The 19,127-nt window shown below is 40.3% G+C and overlaps 1 protein-coding gene across 5 annotated transcripts in view; it reads left to right on the forward strand.

The window, feature by feature from the left end:
- Positions 1-1,901: 1,901 nt before the first annotated feature.
- Positions 1,902-19,127, forward strand: part of SENP6 (SUMO specific peptidase 6) — a 72,235-nt gene continuing 55,009 nt past the window's right edge. For 2 of the 5 annotated variants that reach the window (XM_051778021.1, XM_051778022.1), the window contains exon 1: positions 1,903-2,100. In XM_051778021.1, coding sequence (XP_051633981.1) covers positions 2,052-2,100 — 49 coding nt within the window. In that variant the 5' untranslated portion in view covers positions 1,903-2,051. Of the gene's footprint in view, positions 2,101-15,270; positions 15,289-19,127 lie in introns of those variants that run through there. The other 3 variants (XM_051778023.1, XM_051778024.1, XM_051778025.1) reach the window with 3 other exon arrangements.

Raw genomic sequence — 19,127 nt, forward strand, 5'->3', positions numbered from 1 at the left:
CTGTATCATGTCAAGCAGTGCCCGGTAGGCAGTGGCCAGGGCCCAGCAGGTTGCTGTGAGCTGGCCATCTCTGGAGCTGCCAGAGCATTTTTCCTTCACCAGTCTTATCATGCTAACAGGATCCTGCAGTTGTTCAGGGGTGAATTTCCAGATCATTGGAGGAGAAAACTTTTCCAAATACTGGCTGACGTCCTCCCACTTCCCGTGCCACTCAGCATTATCTGCTCCCAGGGCAGGTGTCCAACCAACCTCCCTAAAAGGCACTTTTCTGACCCTAAACATGGTGTACACAGTACAGAGCAGACAGAGCAACACTAACAATAACATTATGCTGTCCTTAACATCAAAAGGGAACTCAATATTTTCAAAAACTGTTGTAGCAGGTCTGAAGGGGAAGAAGGAGGTGGGAGGCTGGAAACCATCCACCCCTGTTCCCCCAAAAAGCTGGGTACGATTTTTAATGAGGCCCCAGAGGTAGCAACCCAAACCAGGACAGGCAAACAGGACTGAATACACATTTACAATGAAACTCATTGCTTCTGATGTTAGAATGACATAAACATAATATACTAATAAAGCAATTTGGATCCCTCTCCCTGGTCTTAAAGAGAGCATCAAAACAGGCAAATAATACGCCATCTGTGGAAATATGAACAGGCTCAAATACAACATCCATGTGAGTGCATCAAACAACATGGTGATCAGGGAGTTTCTATATTCAAATAGACAAATGCTTCAAATGAAATTGTGATTCTGACTTCTCTCTCTCTGCCCGACGTTTGGGCGCTAAAATGTGCTGGTTTAAAAGTTAACCAGCAGGGGGAATGAACCCAACTCAAAGGAGAGATTATAAGTCAGAATAACAATTTATTAAAATAATACAGTAAGTACAATAATACAAACAAACAATTGGTCTCAACCCACAAAAACCCAAATGTATAACCCAGTACCCTGGGGCCTGAACAAAGTGGTGTTCCTTGGGCCCTGTTTGAGTCCAAAGTAAAGGGAGAGGGGAAGAACCTGCTGGTGGGAGAGCTGCTGCAGTCTGGCCAGAACTGGTGATCGCAGTCCAGTGGTGGTCTAAGTCTGGTTGAGAGCGATGAGATGCAGCCGTCCTCTGGATCCCACGAGTGGGTTGAAAAATGTTCCAAAACTCCAAGATTATATATCCTCCAGTTCAGGCAGGAATGCTTGGTACTCCCCTCAGGGCAGGGAGTTCACAAAGGGTGTGAGGACAGAAACATCCTTCTATCTCACGGGCCTCTTAACACCTAGTTTATAGCCTGAGGAGTCAGGCTCTATGGGTAGAGGGTGCGAATAGTCTATTGACAACAATAGTCTAGTTTCTGGGAAATGACATGGAAGGCTATAGAATACAGTTTTGGGTTACACCCACCATGCTCTATGGGCAGAGGGTGCGAATAGTCTATTGACTATTGCGCAATGGACTCCTGCACTCCTCAAACTCCATTCATTTTATCCGATCCACCTCCTCGCCTCCCAAAAGCTGCTGCCTCCAGGCTGATCGAGGAGGGAGCGGGAGAGCCCGAGGTACTACCGGCTGCAGCGCTGCTGCGGCCATTTTACCGTCCGGGGGCCGGGAAAGCCGGCAGCTCCCGGGCCGGGAGAGCCGCGGGTCCGGGCAGGGAAGTGCCGTTCATGGAAGAGAGGGGCGGCAGCGCTGCGCGCACCGTCCCCTCGTCCTCCCCGCGTTCTCGGAGGCGCCCGCGGCGGAGTCCCGGCCAGGCCCATCGGCCCCGCCGGGCGCCATCGGCAGCCGCTCTGCCAGGCCCGGCTGGAGCCGCTCGGGGGGTGCCGGCGGCGGGCGTTGAGGGAGGAGCGGGCGCGCTACCGCCGCCGCCGCTTCCTCCTGCGCGGGGGCCGGAAGGCAGCGCGGCCCGGGGAGCGGGAGAGGGCCGGGCCTCGGCGGCAGTGCCGCCGCTGCGGGTCAGCCAGCCTTCCGCAGTGGGGGCGGGCAGGCCGGGGGAAGGGCCGGGCCCCGCCGCTGCGCTGGGCGATGGAGTGAGGGAGCGCGGCGCGGCAGCGGGAAGATGGCCGGTGGCGGCGGCGGCGGCTGCAGAGACAGCTCCTTTCTGGAAGGTGCGTGCAGGGCTGTGACGGGGGGAATGTGGCCCGCGGGCTGCGCTTCCCTTCTGGCGACCAGTAAAGGGGCACGGCACAGACTGGGGAATGGGGGAGGCGGGCGTGTGTGTGTATAGGGAGGGGGGTAATGAGTCCCCTCTGGGGGCGACGACAATGAGAGGTGGCTTCGCGGTGGGGGAAGGGTGGGTGCCGTGGTTAGGTCTGGTGTAAAGAGACCTGCTTTTGAGGGAGGGCTTAGTGAGGGCGATTTGGTTCCTCTCTTTTTTCTTTCTTTCTTTCTTTTACTGTGCCGAGGCGTTGGGAGTGCGGCGTGTCTTCCCTTTGTAGGGGCAGCGCCGAGAGCAGCCCGGGCTCGGTGCAGCGGGAGGACTGAGCCGTGGCTCGGGGGGTGCCGGGCAGGGTTAGCGTTGGGCGAGGAGGGGAGGCCAGGGCTGCATTTCCCTGATTCCACTCCGCTTCCAGGCCCCGGCCTAGCCCGCAATCTTTCGCCTCACCATAAAAATGAGTATTTCTGAAAGGCTTCTTTAAAGGTTTGGGACTGAGGTTACATTTTTGATACGAAGGTGATGATGAACCTTATTATCTGCATTTGAAAGAAGCCTTTAGCGTTTGTAAAGCGCTATTTTTTTTTCTGTTATACGAATAAAATTATTGATGTTATTGTGGATTGTTATTGCTATTTTGAGGATTTTTTGATTACTGTATAGCTTTTAATTATAATGCAAAAAGTCTCTTGAAATTCGAATATTTTTAACTGTTGAGCTTTTTCAGTTTCACTGATACATCCAAAAATCCGCTGTTGTAGTCTTGCAAAATTGCTATAATCACATCTCCTGATGGCATAGGTCAATAGTCTGCTAAATTCTGCCAAATTACCATGATGATAACAAAGAAAAATATATGTAAAAGAAATTAACTACTCGTAAGTAGAGTTTTTCAAGTAGAGGGATAAGTTTAGCACTGGAGATTTTGCAATACCTGTATTACACAGAACGTACCTCTTGCAGGTTTTCTCTTGCTGCAGGATCTTGGGTTTTGGTTTTTTATTACATGTTCTGGAATAGATGTACTGTGTGAAAAAAATACTGCTTGTTGTTTTAAATAATTAATCTGAAGTTCTGATGTTCAGAAACTCTTTCTGGTTAATAACAGCTGTCATATTCCGTCCCTTATACCTTTAAAGGGTTTGGTGGTGAAATGCAGTCACTCAGTTACGTTTCCTGAACTCTGCACAGAATATAGTGAGGTTTGTGCAGGCAGCTGAAAGTGTCAAGGTGATGATTAGTCATTGTCTAATGCACCTTGGCCACCTGTCCAGCCAGCAAGTGCTCAAGAAAAGATAGGTTTCATATGCAACTCCCACACTTTTTCTGCTTATGAGTTCTCTTTCCAACAGCAGGACTAACTGGAGCTGAAGCATCCCCATTTGAAGCTTTAGTGTTCCATGATGGGTAAACTGAGTTAATCAACTGGTTTTGTGTTTCCCCATTATTTGGGGGCACGTTCATTTTGACGTGTTCATTTCAGGACTGATGATGTGATAGAAACCCTAAGAGTATGCAGGTGTGCACCCATGTGTGAAGAAAATCTAATGTGGATGGTGGTGATAGAAAATTTCTGAGAGTAGTCCAAGTCCAAATGGGATGATTAATACTGGAGCAGATCTAGTAAGAGCTGTTAAAGTTTGTAGTGATTTGAAGCAAAGGGAAAAGAAGGCTTTCAGATGTTATTTGAGAGGTACTTATTAGGGGTGTTTATAGAAAAAAGTAAAGGCATAGAGCATCTATAAATAGATATATATCTCTAGCTATACACACACACATATGAGTTTTTTGGCAATATGCAATCTTGAAATGTACGCCAGCATATTGGATCAACCTAATGATGTTAAAACCATTGTTATCCAAAAGCTAGACAAGCATGAGAATGCCAGACTTGTGTGTGGAACAAGTATAGTGGGGAGAAAAATGGGGATAAAAGTGTATAGAGTTGGAAATACAGCAGCTTTTATTTCAGGATGGTGATTAATACATGAGCTTAGAGTTGTATCTGTAACTAGTCTGAGTGTGTATACTTCATGGACTCTCTTGAAGTCTGTGTAAGCAACAACCAAAAAGTATTTACTTGATGGTTTTGGAAGTGTTTTCTTAAAGGCTGTCAAAGAGGAGGAGGAAGACATCTTTGTCCATCCCTGCCTTAAGTGTGTAAAACAGATGGAGAATAGGCCAAATGGATGTTAGATCTATCACCAGTTGAACTCAGTCTGATGAAAACTGTGGTGGTTAAATATGTACCTTTATATATGTGTGTATATACGTACATGTACATAGACATTTCTAGTGCTGTCATGCTTATGTTGACTACCAGTCAGGCCAAACGTACATTTAAATTAAATAAATTGCTTTCCAGTATGATAGTTGTTCAGAATTTTGATTTTGATTCCCCATGTCCAGTAAGATACTACTTTTCACTTATTTAGTATAACAGATGTTACTGTGAAGAAATATGTCAATCAGTCTACTGTAAAAGTGCTTCCTTTAATATTTTTATTGTTTTATTCTCCAGTGAAAACAAAGTGTTCTTTCTGGAAGGTTGTTCCTTGAATGATTTATCTGTTGCCTTTCTGGTAATGCTGTTCTGAGCACAGTGATTCATACTAGTACATGTTTTTTGTCCAGTTCTGCATATCTAATGTGTCATTATTTTTTCTGCTGTATTGTATAGACTGTTTAGCAGAAATGTGAAAAAGACCCCAGGACCATAATATTGGACTCTTTATAAAGCTGCGTTTGTTATTCTGGAGCAGTGCTAATAGTTGATACATATCACATATACATTGATATACAGGACATGCATGATTACTCTTCTTGAAGTGTCAGGACTGTTAGAATTTATATGTGTGGAAAGTACCTTATTTTTGTTATTTAATGTAGTTCACAAGTGGAATTAGTAAGACTGCGCTGAATTTACTTTTCTGCAATAATGTTTCAAAGTTATGAGCCAAATATGCAGAAATTCACATTAACAAAGTAGTCCTGTTACATGGGAATTCTTTCCTGATGTGGAGGAATACAAGTTTAGACGTTTGATATTTCCATCTGCAGCAATTCCTGTGTTTTTTAATTGATAATCACACCTAAAATATAGAGCATGATAGGCAAATCCACTTGGATTTAGAGGAGGCATGTTAAGCGTGTGGAAAGGGAGAGTACTGTTGATCATTACTCCTGCAGAAAAATTATGGGAACACTTGTTTTCTGGCTCTTTCACTATTACTGACTTGCAAGGAAATTGTAATTTCGCTTCTGCAGCATGAAATTTAAAGTTTCTCTATGCCATAGGCAACAGATAAACTTCAAAGTATTTTCCAAAAGAAAGGAGAAATACATTATTTGTTCCTGTTTTCTTATTTCAGTCTTCTAGTGGTTACAGTAGTGACACCAAGAACCGGTATTGAATTTGCTTTTGGGGATCTCCTTTCTAAGGAATGTTACCAGTCTCTACCTTCAGAGCTACCGAGAGATTTCAGCAATACCGTGACAGGAATGTCCTCAATTTTCATTCCATTTTTTTGGCTACAGGTTTCCTAATAACAATAGAGAAAACTATGCGGACTACCCAATAGCAACAGCAGTATAAACTTCACAGTTGTCTGCCAGAGGACTCCAGAGGATTGCTTTGTTCTTCTTTCAGCTCACATGTAAAGAATTGTTTTCACCAAAGCAAGGGTTGTAGACTGGTGTATTTTCTTAGAGGTGGCTGAGATTCTGGAATGGTACAGAAGCACACTGCATTTGTGTATTAGTGTAGAGTCATAGAGTTGCCATTTGAAGTGGTGGTCAGCCTTTCCTCTCCTTTTTTTTTTTCTGTTTTTAATCATATTGAAAAATCTCTGGCTAGAGCAATACAAATTAGGAGGGTAGAGTGGAGTTTATATTCAGGTAGAACACTGAAATTTTTTATCTGCCACAACTCTTTATTTTTTTCTTAACAGTGCAATTTAATTATTAATTGTAATTATCTTTGAAGTAGTCTCTGGTGCTTTATAATCTAGTGGAGATAACAATGAGCATGAAAATGAGGGAAAGAGATGTTTTGGGTGTCATTGACCTTCTTCTCTATATCTAAACTCTTGCTTTATCCTGTTGAATATTCTTTGGTTTGCATCGATCCCATCAATGTCCAGACATGTTCTGTTCCTTTTTTCTATTTTTCTTAAGAGTAATCTTCTATCTAAAAGTGGTAAATTTGTGATTCTTCCATGACTTGTTTATGTCTCCCAGTCCTCTGATCCATTCAGAATTTCTTTGCAGCACTGCACGTGTCTTCTTAGACCTAAAGATTATTCAGCTGTCCTTTCCAGTGGTTTTAAGAATAAGGACCCTTCTTATTGAGTTCAGTAACAGGTTGTTTTCTATGAATGAAACCCACTTGTTGAGAACTATTTCTCAGAAAAGTTAAATTGAAAGTATCTTCTTACTGTTTGTATTTTTTATATATTCTGGACAAACTTGGGTGATAGGTGGTATAAATATTAAGAAAGACAGGGTGCTTCTTAAAACATGTAGAAAGATACTAAAAAGACACTTAATTTATCAGTTACTGCTCTATAACATACATTGTAATATGCTTAGCAATGCATTCTAAAGTAATAGCCTGTGCTCCAATCCTCTTACACATCATCACCTTCTTAATTTTGAGACATAGGATTCTAGGAGTCCAGGCTTGTCCTCAGCTTTTTGGAGTGGAAAGCATCCAAAGTGCAATTTTCAAGTTTTCATTAGGAGGCATTTATTATTTGGTAGTTTTTCATAAGTAACTTCTGCTGTAATAATTTTTCACAAAGTGGGACACAGAAACTTCAGGTCTAAGAGTAACTGTCTTGTTCGGGATGCCTCATCCATTATTTTCTGGCACTTTGATTTGGTAGTAAAGCACTACTCTTTCCTCAGAAAAAGTACAGATTTTATACTGGTTTTTAGTGGCAAAAGAAGAAATTAAATGAGAATGTTGCTAGAAGAGATCCTTATACTCTTCTTTATGTAAGTATGACTAAAAAACGGATAGTAATAACATAAGTAGTAACATTAATATATGGTTTGATAGCAAACATAAACTAGCAGCTTGCAAATGTGATGCTTGCTAGATACTTTTATGATGAGCCTATTTAGATATTTTAGTGTTTTGCTTCTTGTTTTATGTACCAGAAAAAAGCAAAATGGATTATTTATTTTGATGGTTTCAACAGCAACTTTGGTTTTTGTACTATTGTTTTTGGAAGACTCTGCATGAATTTTGGTGCAGCATCAAACTTCATCGCTTCTATAGAGTTTTAGCTTTGTCTCTTAATTGAGATAACTGAGGAGTTTTGTGTTGTAACAGGTCCTATAATGTGAGACTAATCACTAAACTTGTCACTTTTAAATACTGATTTATAAGAATATGGGATTTTTTTTGAGTCACCTCTCGTAATTTTGCCTCCTCCCTTCCCACTGATAGGATCACCTGGTTCCAATCCCCCTGCCATAGGCAGAGGCACTTTCCACTAGACCAGGCTGCTCAAAGCCCCATCCATCCTGGCTTTGAACACTTTCAGGGTTGGGGCATCCACAGCCTCCCTGGGCAACCTGTTCAGTGTCTCACCTCTGTCATAGTAAAAAATCTGGTTCCTGGCTAGTGCTTTGTTACGAGTAACAAATACAGTGGTGTAACTTTTATTTTCCCAGAACTTAAACCCTTTTGTTTACAGAGGAGTAAAGGACTCAGAGGTAAATAGCTAGAAATTTCATGAAACTTGGCAGCTTCCATGAAACAGAAGTCAAAATTAGTGCCCCTGAATAGAAGGTTCCAGTGTTGCCTCAGCAAGGTTCAGTTTGCTGCTAACTGGTGGTAGTACCATACACTGGCTGGGCAGTCAGGGGTCAGGGCAGCTGGAGCGCTCAGGAATCAGGGCACTGTATGCCTTCATCTGTGTGTGATGCAGAGAAAGGAGTGGAAGAGCGTGCAGGATAGCTTAAGATATCTGCAGGAGACTGAGAAAACACGATAAATAAAAGTGGAGCTGTTGTGGTGAGGGAGACTGTTGACATACCAGGAACAAATTCTGGTTTTTTTGGGGAAAAAGAGTAAATGTAATTGTTCTTCTTACTTGGTTGTTCTAAAAGGTGCTTGCATTGAGAGTGAGGGGAGCACACTGAGAAATTTTTTTTTCTTTTGGCATGTTTTAGCACCTATTTGTTTCCAATTTGGAGGATTTTTTAAAGGTAGAGGCATTCCTATATAGGTTAAAATCTGTTTTATACTCTGTACTTGCTTACTTACTTAAAATGAAGAAAATTAAAGCATTAGTAAAAATATTACTATTCTTATTCACTTAGTAGAATTAAATCTCTTGGCAGTTTATCTTACACATTTAATTTTTAAACAGCATGTGTTCTTAGCTTCCTCTTACTGTATTCTGCAGCCTAGTATGCCTAATATTTTCAGGTGAAGCTGACCTTAAGCTGTGATGAAGTAAAAATTGGTGTCTTCTTCTGGCCAAGTCATTTGCTTATGAATGTCAGTTCCACAGTGGGGGCAGCTCCATTTTGGAAGCAGAGCTGCCTGTGCTCTCCTCCACCCTTGAGACTTACCACTTGATTGCCAAAGAAATTGAACTTGCTGTGTACTGTCTTGCCAGACTGGCACTTTGCCAAACCTTTGTTGAATTTTCTCACTGAAGGGTAAACCGTAGAGACAGGACAATGCCTTGGACTGGGAGAGCATACAGACTCTGTGAGAAGAGTAGGACATTCCCCCTTTCATCTCTGCCTAGTGATCTGTTGAGTCTGGTGAAGGTGTGAGACATAACTTATACAAGAAATATCTATTCCAAAATTTAACAGCAGCTTTATTCTGTTCAGGGAAGTGCAATTATTTTAAATAACAGGTTAACTTCTGTGAAGAACAAGTTTATGGTGAAGGCTGGAGACTGGAGGGAATAAATTACCCGGCTGTGGTTATTCTTCCCAGGTTGGTCAACAGGTGTTTAAAATGTATTTGTTAACGGACAAGTGCTGTGAGGGTTGCATGAGTCAAGGAAACATTTCTGAATGTGTCCCTAGAATTTCTATAAAAGAATAATTTGAGGTGAAAGACTTTTCGATATCTTTCTTTGAATCTTGAGTGATTATAAATAAAGAAAAGTGATGATTCAGAAACTGTGTGAAGCTTTCTTGGGTTTTTATTTGTTTGTTTTCAAACCATATAAGCTGGAGCTGGAGCAAAATCTCTCTGTGTTTTTGTTTGTGAGATTTTGGTTGGTTGGTTGTTTTTATTGTAAGACTTGCCACAACAATGTTTTAGGAATGATAAATACTAATAATATTCTGCTGGTGTGGTAAAACATAATCCTATAATACATGATTAATAATATGTAATCTTAGAAATTTATGTCTGTAAGAAACAGCTGCAAAATATTTGTTATTTTCATGAGCATGTTTTTATCCAGTGCCATACAATTGTTTCATTTGTACTAAAATTCATTCTACTGATGTATTTTTATTAATGTCTTAGGATATAATGTTGTATTTGTTTGGCATGTCCAATTTTTATGACTCATTTAGCAAAATATGAATATCCTGCTGATGACAGAATTTAATACGCCAGTCCAACAGAAAGATTGTTCAAGAGCCCATTAGATGAGAATTTGAACTATGCAGTAGATGTTAAGTTTCATATTTACAATTGCCTTTGTAATTTCTGAGGCTCACTTCCTCCAGAAACATTTACTAGAGTCCATTGTAACTTTATTTCTACCAAGGCTTACTGCTTAAGAAACAATTTAAGAATCCTTTACAATTGGGACTAAACTTTTAAAAGTGAACTTCAGCACTGCTCTGGTCCAGGTTATTAGGATTGCATATAGCTGGCACAGTGGGGCAGTAAACCTTTAATTGAGATTTAATAGTTCTGCTGTAAGGCAAGGATGTTGTACCTGAATCTTAACCTGCTTTACCTGATGAATACCACAAAAAATTATCTGTCATTGATAAAGAGGTTGTCATCTAGCAAAGACTGTTAGAAAAGTCTCTGCTCATTAGGTGGAAGAAAGACTGTGCCCTGACATAGAAAGAACCGATAGATCAAGGTAAGCAGGTGCTTCGTGTTTGGATGGAAGTGGCTGAAACTTATTTCTGATTGCAGGATCATCTCTTAAGAAGGTGGATGTTTTGCTTCAGCTGTGTTTTGAGTGGTATTTCTTGAAAAGTGGTTTTATAACTAGGTACAATTAGCAGGCTGGCATCTATTATTTATTAAAAATTAGTTGATTCATAGCACTTCTTCATCTTCACTGCTTTTACAAGGAATTACTGAGAAAATGTTGGTTTTTCAAGGGATGTTAAAGTTATTTTTTAGCTTTTTAAAAAATATAGGCTGCTTAGTGAATTTTAGCATACTGTGGCTTAGTTAGCAGTTGTCACTGTTCCTTAAACTCATTATTTTATTTTGGAGAAGTTTGGTACTTCCATCAGAAAGATTTCAGTGCTTTTGATGCAGTACTGGAGTTGCATTACATACATCGTGCTTCACTGCGTAATGTAATGATCTGTAATTGCAAAGGAAGTGGAAATGTATAGTGTGTGGTGCGAGCAGGAGACTCTTGCCTATATTTGTGTTGCATTTCACTGGTTTGTTTGCTTTTTTTTTTTAACAGACGTAATGTACTTGATTTTTAACTGTAGGTGAATTTGCAGGGTGACTTTCTAGCTCTTAGCAGGCCCCGTGTGTGGGACCATGCTGTATGGATGTGCAAGGAATTGTGCCAGGGATTTAGGACACACTCAGGCCTACTGCTGTGTGCTGCTCAGAGTTACAGTGCTGCTGCCCCTCCCAGGGACAGTGTGCTCGCAGCTGTGCTTGAGTCAACAGTGGCGCTCCACCGGCTCCACGGCTAGTTGGCTGAAAACTAATCCTCGAGGTGGGGGGGAAGTGTTGGTGGATCTAGTCCGGTACTCTTCAGCTGTATCAGAGATCCAGTTCAGCTGACTGCTCTCTCATATAAGTGAAAGCTTTTCAGTGTCATAAGAATAGGAAGAAACCCTGGGTATTCAGCCTTCACAGAAAGGCAAATGCAAATTGTTTTCTAACCACTTAGAGTTTAACTAACTCTTTCATCGTCCATTCCCTACTCAAATTTTTCTGAAATGTGCCTTTTTTCATGTGACCACATTTTTGAGTTTTCTTTTAATTAAAGTTGCTGAGAGTTTTCTTTATGTATGCTTTTTTTGCTGTCCATTTCATGTAATTTTTTAACAATTGATAACATCAAAGAGGTGTCTTGCTTTTTTCAGCTCTAGTTACATTTTAAAGTTACTTGTTTTGGAGGAAACACTTCTCATGGAAGTGTTCAAGGCCAGCCTGGATGGAGCTCTGAGCAACCTGGTCTTGTGGAAGGTGTCCCTGCCCATGGCAGCAGGGTTGGAACAAGATGATCTTTGAGGTCCCTTCCAACACAAACCATTCCTGCATTTGCATGTTAAGTTCTTGTAGAGATCATAGAACCTTTGTGGATTTTAATTTCTGTATGTTTTTATACAGGGGATAATATCTATCTGACATAATCTTTGAAAGTTTACAGGATAAATCCAGAAGTGCTAAATAGTACAAATTCTTGATATTTTTTCCTAATTCCTTTTGGTATGTAGATACATGCTTTATTTCAACCTGATGTTCCAATTATTGCGGCAAATGTGACACTTTTCAAAGTGTCGGTTGCCTAATTTCAAGATAGTTAGGCTAGGTTATTAATCTTGTTCTGTATGTAACTGCCTTTTAGCACTTTTTAAAAATGGATTGCTGTTTGTTTAGTGCTGCTGTATTCTCGGTTGCACAAGCTTAGGTTTTATATGAAGATGGATCCCATGGTGCATAACGGAATGTGCAAATCAGATGCATAATATACTGTAAGGTTTCCTGCTGTGTTTTGCTTATCTTCTAAAACTCTTCCAGTATTCAGAATTTGAGATCATATGTGATTAACATCACATACTGATTTGCCACAGAGATTGTGTTCTGGAATTCTTGTTCAAGTGTCATCTTCCTTGAAATGGCTTGTTAGCTTTATATACTTTTTCACATTTTGTGAGTAAATTGACAGTTTGGAAATTGTTCCTAGCCTATACTAACCTTTTATCCTTTAATTTTATCTATAAAATAGGAAGATGCTGCTCTTATACTTACCTTTCCTACAAAAACAATGAAACTTCGTTCTTCCTTTCTGAATTTTAGTGTATCTCCAGTCTAGCAATAGTGATCTTATGTAAATAAAGAATTATTTATATTCATAATAATATGAATAGAGATGAAAAAAATTACTTTTTTGTTTGTTTCTTTTTTTCCCCATTTATTGGGTGAACCTGCTTTTGATGTTATTTGAATTATTTTACTTGTGTAGAAAGTTTGAGTGGGTGTCAGACTTACTCAGAGAGGGAAAAGAAGAAGAGTGACCAAGCTGCTTCATTTTGGATGTGTTTGTAATGGTGGTGCAGTTGCCTTAGGTGATGCTTTGTACCTACGAACAGTCACTGATTTTATTTGCCTGCTGATGGGAATCACGTGGATTGGAACATCATGTCCAAACCAAGCCCAGTTAGAGCAGGTTGCTTAGGGATTTGTCCGGTCTCCATTGCTTCCCAGGTGAACCTGGTCCACTCTTGAGCACCCGCATGGTAAATCTAGTTCACCAGATCATCCTTGTTGCCCATCTTGAAGGGCAAGTGATGTTTTTCCAGTCTTTGGGAACCTCTCTGGTGCCATGACCTTTTAAAGATAATGTAGAGGGTCCTAACAGTGACATTGGCAAGGTCCCTCAGCATCATCAGATATATTCTGTCTGATCCTGTAGACTTTTACATGTACAACTGGCTTAAGTGGTCCTTAAGCGTACCTTCCTCAACAATGGGTGATGTTGCATTCTCACAGATTCTGCTGGTAGAATTGGGGAACTGTGAGGTCAGAAGGACTTAGCAGTGAAATCTGAGGTGATGGAAGAAAGAAAAGGATCAAGTTCTTCAGTTTTTTTCATGTCCTTTGTCACTAGGTTCCTGTCTCCTCGAGAAGAAAGTGTCCCCATTCTCTGTAGCATTCCTTTTGCTACTGGTTTAAGTAAAGAAGACCTCTTGAAGTACTTCTGTATTGTTTTCTGATACTGTCATAAGGGCAGCATCCTTGGGTGGTACCTGTATATCTCTGCTGGGATAATCAGTATGAAAGGTCAAGAAATGCTAATCCATCATGTAGTTATCACTACTTTACCAGAAAAACTTTGAAAGGCATCACAAAAAACATGTTTAACATAAAGTTCTATCCTTTTATCCTCCTCTGTTACTCCTTGTTAATACTTTAAAAATGTTAAATGCAGTTCGGCAGGTGATCAAACTAACACGGTTCTTCAGTCCTGTCATTCAGTATGATATTCTGCACTGTAAGCAGCCCAGTGTGCATGTCCTGAAAAAAACCCCATTTATCAGAATATGCAAATGATTTCCATCTTTGAAGTACAGATCTTTCATAAATGCTTTTGCTTTGTGAACTTTTTGTCCAGGAGTGGATGCTCTGTATTTATCATTGGTTTTCTCTTGACATCACATTCTTGAAAGGGTGTGGGGGTTTTTGTTTGCCATCTGAGAAATTAAATTTCTTCATGTGCGAAAGAATGTCCATACTTAGTATCCATTACACTGGTATCACAGAACTTTACTGCTAAACTCTCTGCTTCATGTAATATTTCTCTTGCTATGAGGTTATGATTACTGCCTGTTATTGGAGGTGCTTTTGACATGTTTTGCCTCTGCAGCTAATTTAGGAAGCAGAAAGTTAAAGCATCTTTTAAGCACTAGGTCTCTAAATCTGTACCTGTAAATCTAGTTTAGGCTACAATTCCACGCAAATTTCTTTGTATTACAAATTTCTTAGTACTTAAAACAATCCTATTTCTAGATGGATCTTATCTCTGCTGTGCTGTCACAGCTATGCTGTGCTAGTGTGGTTGAACAGAGGAGGGAACTGATATGGTTGAAAAAAACTTTTCCTTTCCTCTGCTGCTCAAGGGGTTTTTGCCTGAATTAGTTTCCTTCACCAGATTTGCTGTCAGTGCTCACATATCACAGGGTACAGGATAGGAGCAAGAAGCCCCAGCTCTTAGGAAGTGAGAGGGATGTGTAAAACTGTTCATGTAGTGCTGCTTCAGAATGTGAAAATGCAACCTCACTGTGGTTACAGAGTTGATGTACTAGAGTTGATGGTATCAAAGCTGAAAGATAAAAAGCTATTTTGCATAGAAGCCTGTCTGGAAGAATAATGAAGCAATGGGGAAAGTAAACCAAAAATATTTCTGTGTCAGGCTTTTATGAGTGCTTCTATCCTCTTAACAATATATCTGATGACTCTAAATGAGCCACAGATTAGAAAGCTTAGAAGCATTCTTTTTAATTTACTTAAATATGAGTCGCGATGAATGCAATGATTCTGAGTACATTTAAATTAATTTACATTTTCTGTGTGAACACTGCAGTATCTGATAAGTTGGTTGCAGTTGTGATGGTCTAAGCATGTGTAAGATGAGGCTTGTATTATTTCTTTACCAGTGTAAGTGGGGGAAAAGAACGTAAACTGGAGACCTTCCTGGAAAAGCACCTGGGTCCTGAATTAAATCTTTGTTTGATTTAGGTTTCATGTTCAGGATGGTTCTTGGACATGCAGAAATAGATGAGATCTCAGCAGATGAAAGACTTATAAAAGCTACTGTGTGTAATAGAAACCTTAAAGTCTCTACTGTTATATTCTGGGAGTGGTAAGGAGTAATTCTGGCAATCCAGTGATACATACGGAAAAGTAATTTTACTAGAAAAATTGGTCTTTGTGTGGATAGTAAATGCATCTGACTTTGGTGAGTTGACTTTACAGAATCATAGAATGGTTTGGGTTGAAAGAAACCTTAAAGGTCATCTAATTCCAGCCCCCCTGCCATGGACAGGGATGCCATTCATTAGGTCAAGTTGCTCAGGACTCCATCCAGCCTGGCCTTGAACACTTCCAGAAATGGAGCATCTGGAACTTCTCTGGGCAACCTGTTGTAACTGATGTAACTGATGTAACTGATAACAGGTGTTCAAAAAAGCAGTGACCTATGTCAGCTACATCTGTGTAAGTTGTCTATTTAAATTACAGTTAGTTTCTTGGGCTTGGAATTGCTATCTCCCTTGGTGTAACTGCACCAAAGGGAGCTTGTGGGGGAGGAAAAATTATAGTGAAATCTGCTCCAGCATGCTGCCTTTCTTGGGCAGAGGTACTGCAGTTGGCTTCTGTTGGCCTTAGGGTCAGCTCTGCTGTTGTGAATGTTTTCAGCTTCTGGGTGTTACAGTCCGGTTAGCAGCTGCAACAAGGTTATTTAAATGGATACTGTGAAGACGAGATTAAGGCACTAAATCCAAATGTTAAGGTCTCAAACAGAAAATGAACTTTATTTTTATCAGTAAGTAAATGGTAAAAACGAGGGAAGGAGGGAGGAGAAGGGGGAAAAATAAGGAAAGTGAAAAGCTACAAAATTAAACTGCAAAAGGATTGCCACCACCAGTGAGGGAAGAAACCGGGTGCATACGACCTCAGGCAGTCAGCAGGAGGACCGTCACACAGAGGCAGGTGGTGAGCAGGGTGGATGGGTAGGTGGGATGGCAGCAGGCAGGCGAGATGGATGAAAGCAGGTGTGGGGGTCAGCAGCCAACACTGGACCCTGAGTTGAACCCGACCAAACTGGAGGCGAGCGGGAGAGGTGGAACGGAGGCAGGCGAGATGGAGTCAGGCGCGATGGAGCGAGGAGTGGGGCCAAGACTGGAGCAGACTGGAACACTGGAACCTGGTGGATGGGATCTTTAACATGGCGTGTCCTGGGTCCAAACAAAACTGAACTCTGGCTGTCTTGGGCCCCCAAAACGAAAGACCACCAACAAAAAACTCTCTTGGCGATGCTGGGCATGGTCTTAAATACCCCACAGTCAACGCTCATTGGCCGGCTTGCCTCCAGGCAGACTCCTCCACGCTGCCGATGGGTTAGACCATCGGTATCTGGGCAGGCTGGCTCTGCTGAGGTGGGAAAATGTAGCTTTTCTCTGATGTAAACTCTCCAGTGGGGCTGTCAGGTAGTCTAAAAATGTCCTCTCGGGACAATGAAGACAGCCCTGCCAGGAGTTAAAGACAGAGTCTACCATTTTGTTCACCAAACTGGTCAATGTGAAAACAACAAAAAAAGAGATGAAATTGTCTTTTACACTGGGCATGAAGGCATCTTGCTGATTAAAATGGGCTTGATAGTGTACATAGTGAAAATCGCAACATGGAGGTTCCAAATTTAAATCTTACTATAAAATAATCAGCAACTTAGCCTATCTAACAGGTTACTTGTTATCCCTGTTAAAAGAAAAAATAATAAATTCCTGTGTAGAATCAGATACCAAGTGACCATTCAGATAAAGTGACTCAGGTGAACATGAGTTACATGTTGGTAACATGATGGTATACTTCTAGATTTACATTTTTGTTAGGACCAAGAATGCTAGAGAGTGTGAAAAGTGATCCAGATCTGAGCGAGCAGAACAGAGATATTAAGACTGTTCTTGCATGGACAGCTGCATTGATCAGTAGAGGTGGACAAACTGTCCAATCCAGAAATGCTTAATTAAAAAAAAAAAAGACTACAGAAAATACAGAAAATATTAAGAAACTTTTTGAAAAGGAATGAAGAGATGCAACTGGAGTGTAAAATGTTTGCAGCCAGCTTGGGAGTTATTTAAAGATAGCATCTTGGAGGCTTACAGTATGCATCCTGCTTATTTAAATACATTTCAAAGGGCCCCTCAAATGTTGGCCTGGCTAAACAGCAGGGTAGAATATAATATCTGAAATAAAACATCATACTTCTTAGATCTGATCTTTCATCTGAATAATGAAATTAGGGAATAATAACAAAGCTGGTGGATTTAACCTATAATTACAATGAGCTGAGGAAAAATTAATTAGTAACTCTCAACAAGCATAAAAACTATTGTTAAGTATTTCTTCAAAGTCAGCAGGAAAGTTTCAGGAGTATCTGGAGGGTCAGTAGACAACCCCCTTGTGAAAGGTGGCCTAGATAAGGTCATAGCTGAAGAATGGAATTGCTTGCACTTGCTTTGACAACACTCTACAGACCTCTTCATGCCACCATCTTTCTTAGTAAGGAATGTGATAGAATATATGACTCAAAACGAAACATCAGTGGAAGAAATTACAGTACATGAAGCAAGCTGTAAATAAGGCAGCAGGATCAAATGGCATTCATCCAAGTGTTGTAAGAGGAACGGGAAAATAAAGGAGCTAATGGGTGTAGCGTGTTACTTGTGGTTAGCATCATCTTTGTGCTACAGGTAGGTAGCTAGTGTGATATCAGCTTTTTTAAAAGGCATTGGAAGTGTTTGAGGAACTTTACATCCGTGAGTTTTGTGACCATGCAACCCAAATTCATAGAAATTATAATAAAGACCAGATTTGATTTCATTGTTATGTCTGTAAAGTCCTTTACGAAAGGCTTTGGGAGAAGCTAAGTAGTCTCTGAATAAAATGGAAAGTTTTATAAGAAAAATTTGGCAACAGATGGAAAGAGCGGGCAAAAAAGTTTCATTTTGTTAATAGAAGAAGTTGAATTACATGAGGATTTATGTTTACATTGGTGCACAGATGTAAGGAAAATGTTATGATAGTAAGGTGGCAAAGTTTTTAGATGTTTAAACTTTACTTGGGTTAGTATAATGGCTGGCTATTTAAAGCAAATTGTAGATGCTCAGTTTTTGACTTATGTGGGTTGAAATAATACGTGAAATTTAGTGTAGATAAATGTCAAGTAATCTAAGTGAATGAGAAGTAGGAAAGAGGATTTTTGTAGGCAGTGATTGGCTCTGAAGTGGTTCTTAACCAATCATGAGTGAAAGATGGAATTATCCAGCACATAAAGATCAATGCAATTCTCCTTAGCAGTGGAAACAGGTCTAGGAAAGGAATAAAGAACAAAAGGGAAAGGAAATAAAAAACACCTAGGAAAGGAATAAACAACAAAACAGAAATATCATGTTACTTCTGTAGAAATCCATGGAATCTTGAGTTTTCCTTGTAGTGTGTGTATCCTCATCTCAAAAGGGGTATAGTAGACTAGAAGAGGTTCTGAAAGAAGCATCAGAGAGTTATTTAAATGCATGAAACAGCTTTCATCTGAGGAAAAATTAAGCTGACTCACTTTTTCTTTTTCTGCCTGGGAAAAGGATGACCATGGAAGGACACAACAGGGATCTATGCGATCATGAGGGAATAGGGAAGGATTGCTTATTACTGTCTTCCTAAGTATATGGAGTGAAGGAGTAGAGTACTAAGTAAGAGCAAAAGGTACCAGTTTGAATCAGAACAAACTAAAGGAGATACTTAATCAGATAATTAAGCGGAGGTACTCTCTGCTGCAAGATGCTGTTGATTCTTCTGATTAAAAAAGCAAGCAGGGAGAAGAAGAAGGTAGGAATAGCTGTTAAAAACAAAAATGTGACCCATGGCTCAGGAAGCATGCAGTAGATGCAAGCAGATGGAAGCAGAGGTTGAAAATGTAATAAATATTTCTGTGGGCAGTGTTTATACTTTGCCATAGACATCTGTTGTTGGTTGTGATTTTCTTATTCTTTTCTATCGAAGTTGCATTTTATTAATTCTAAGTGCATTTCCAACAATGTAAAGAAAAATGTAGTAAGAAAAGACACATGTAAATTGTACCGAAATCAAAGCAGCTGCATAGTTTGTCGTACAGAATTTGTGTGAGATTGCTCTTAGTTGCAGTAGTTAGGGTCCAGAGGGAACAATGTCTTGCTGTAATGAGTGCTATCTCCATGCTTTGGACCATCTCACTTAAGAATACCCCATGCCATTGTATTATATGAAAATCTCCATATTAATCTGAAATTTTATGTAGTATG

The sequence above is a fragment of the Manacus candei genome, unplaced genomic scaffold (genome assembly GCF_025592945.1).
Source record: "Manacus candei isolate 608988 ecotype Guabito, Panama unplaced genomic scaffold, ASM2559294v1 h1tg000011l, whole genome shotgun sequence".
In the NCBI taxonomy this organism is placed as follows: Eukaryota; Metazoa; Chordata; class Aves; order Passeriformes; family Pipridae; genus Manacus; species Manacus candei.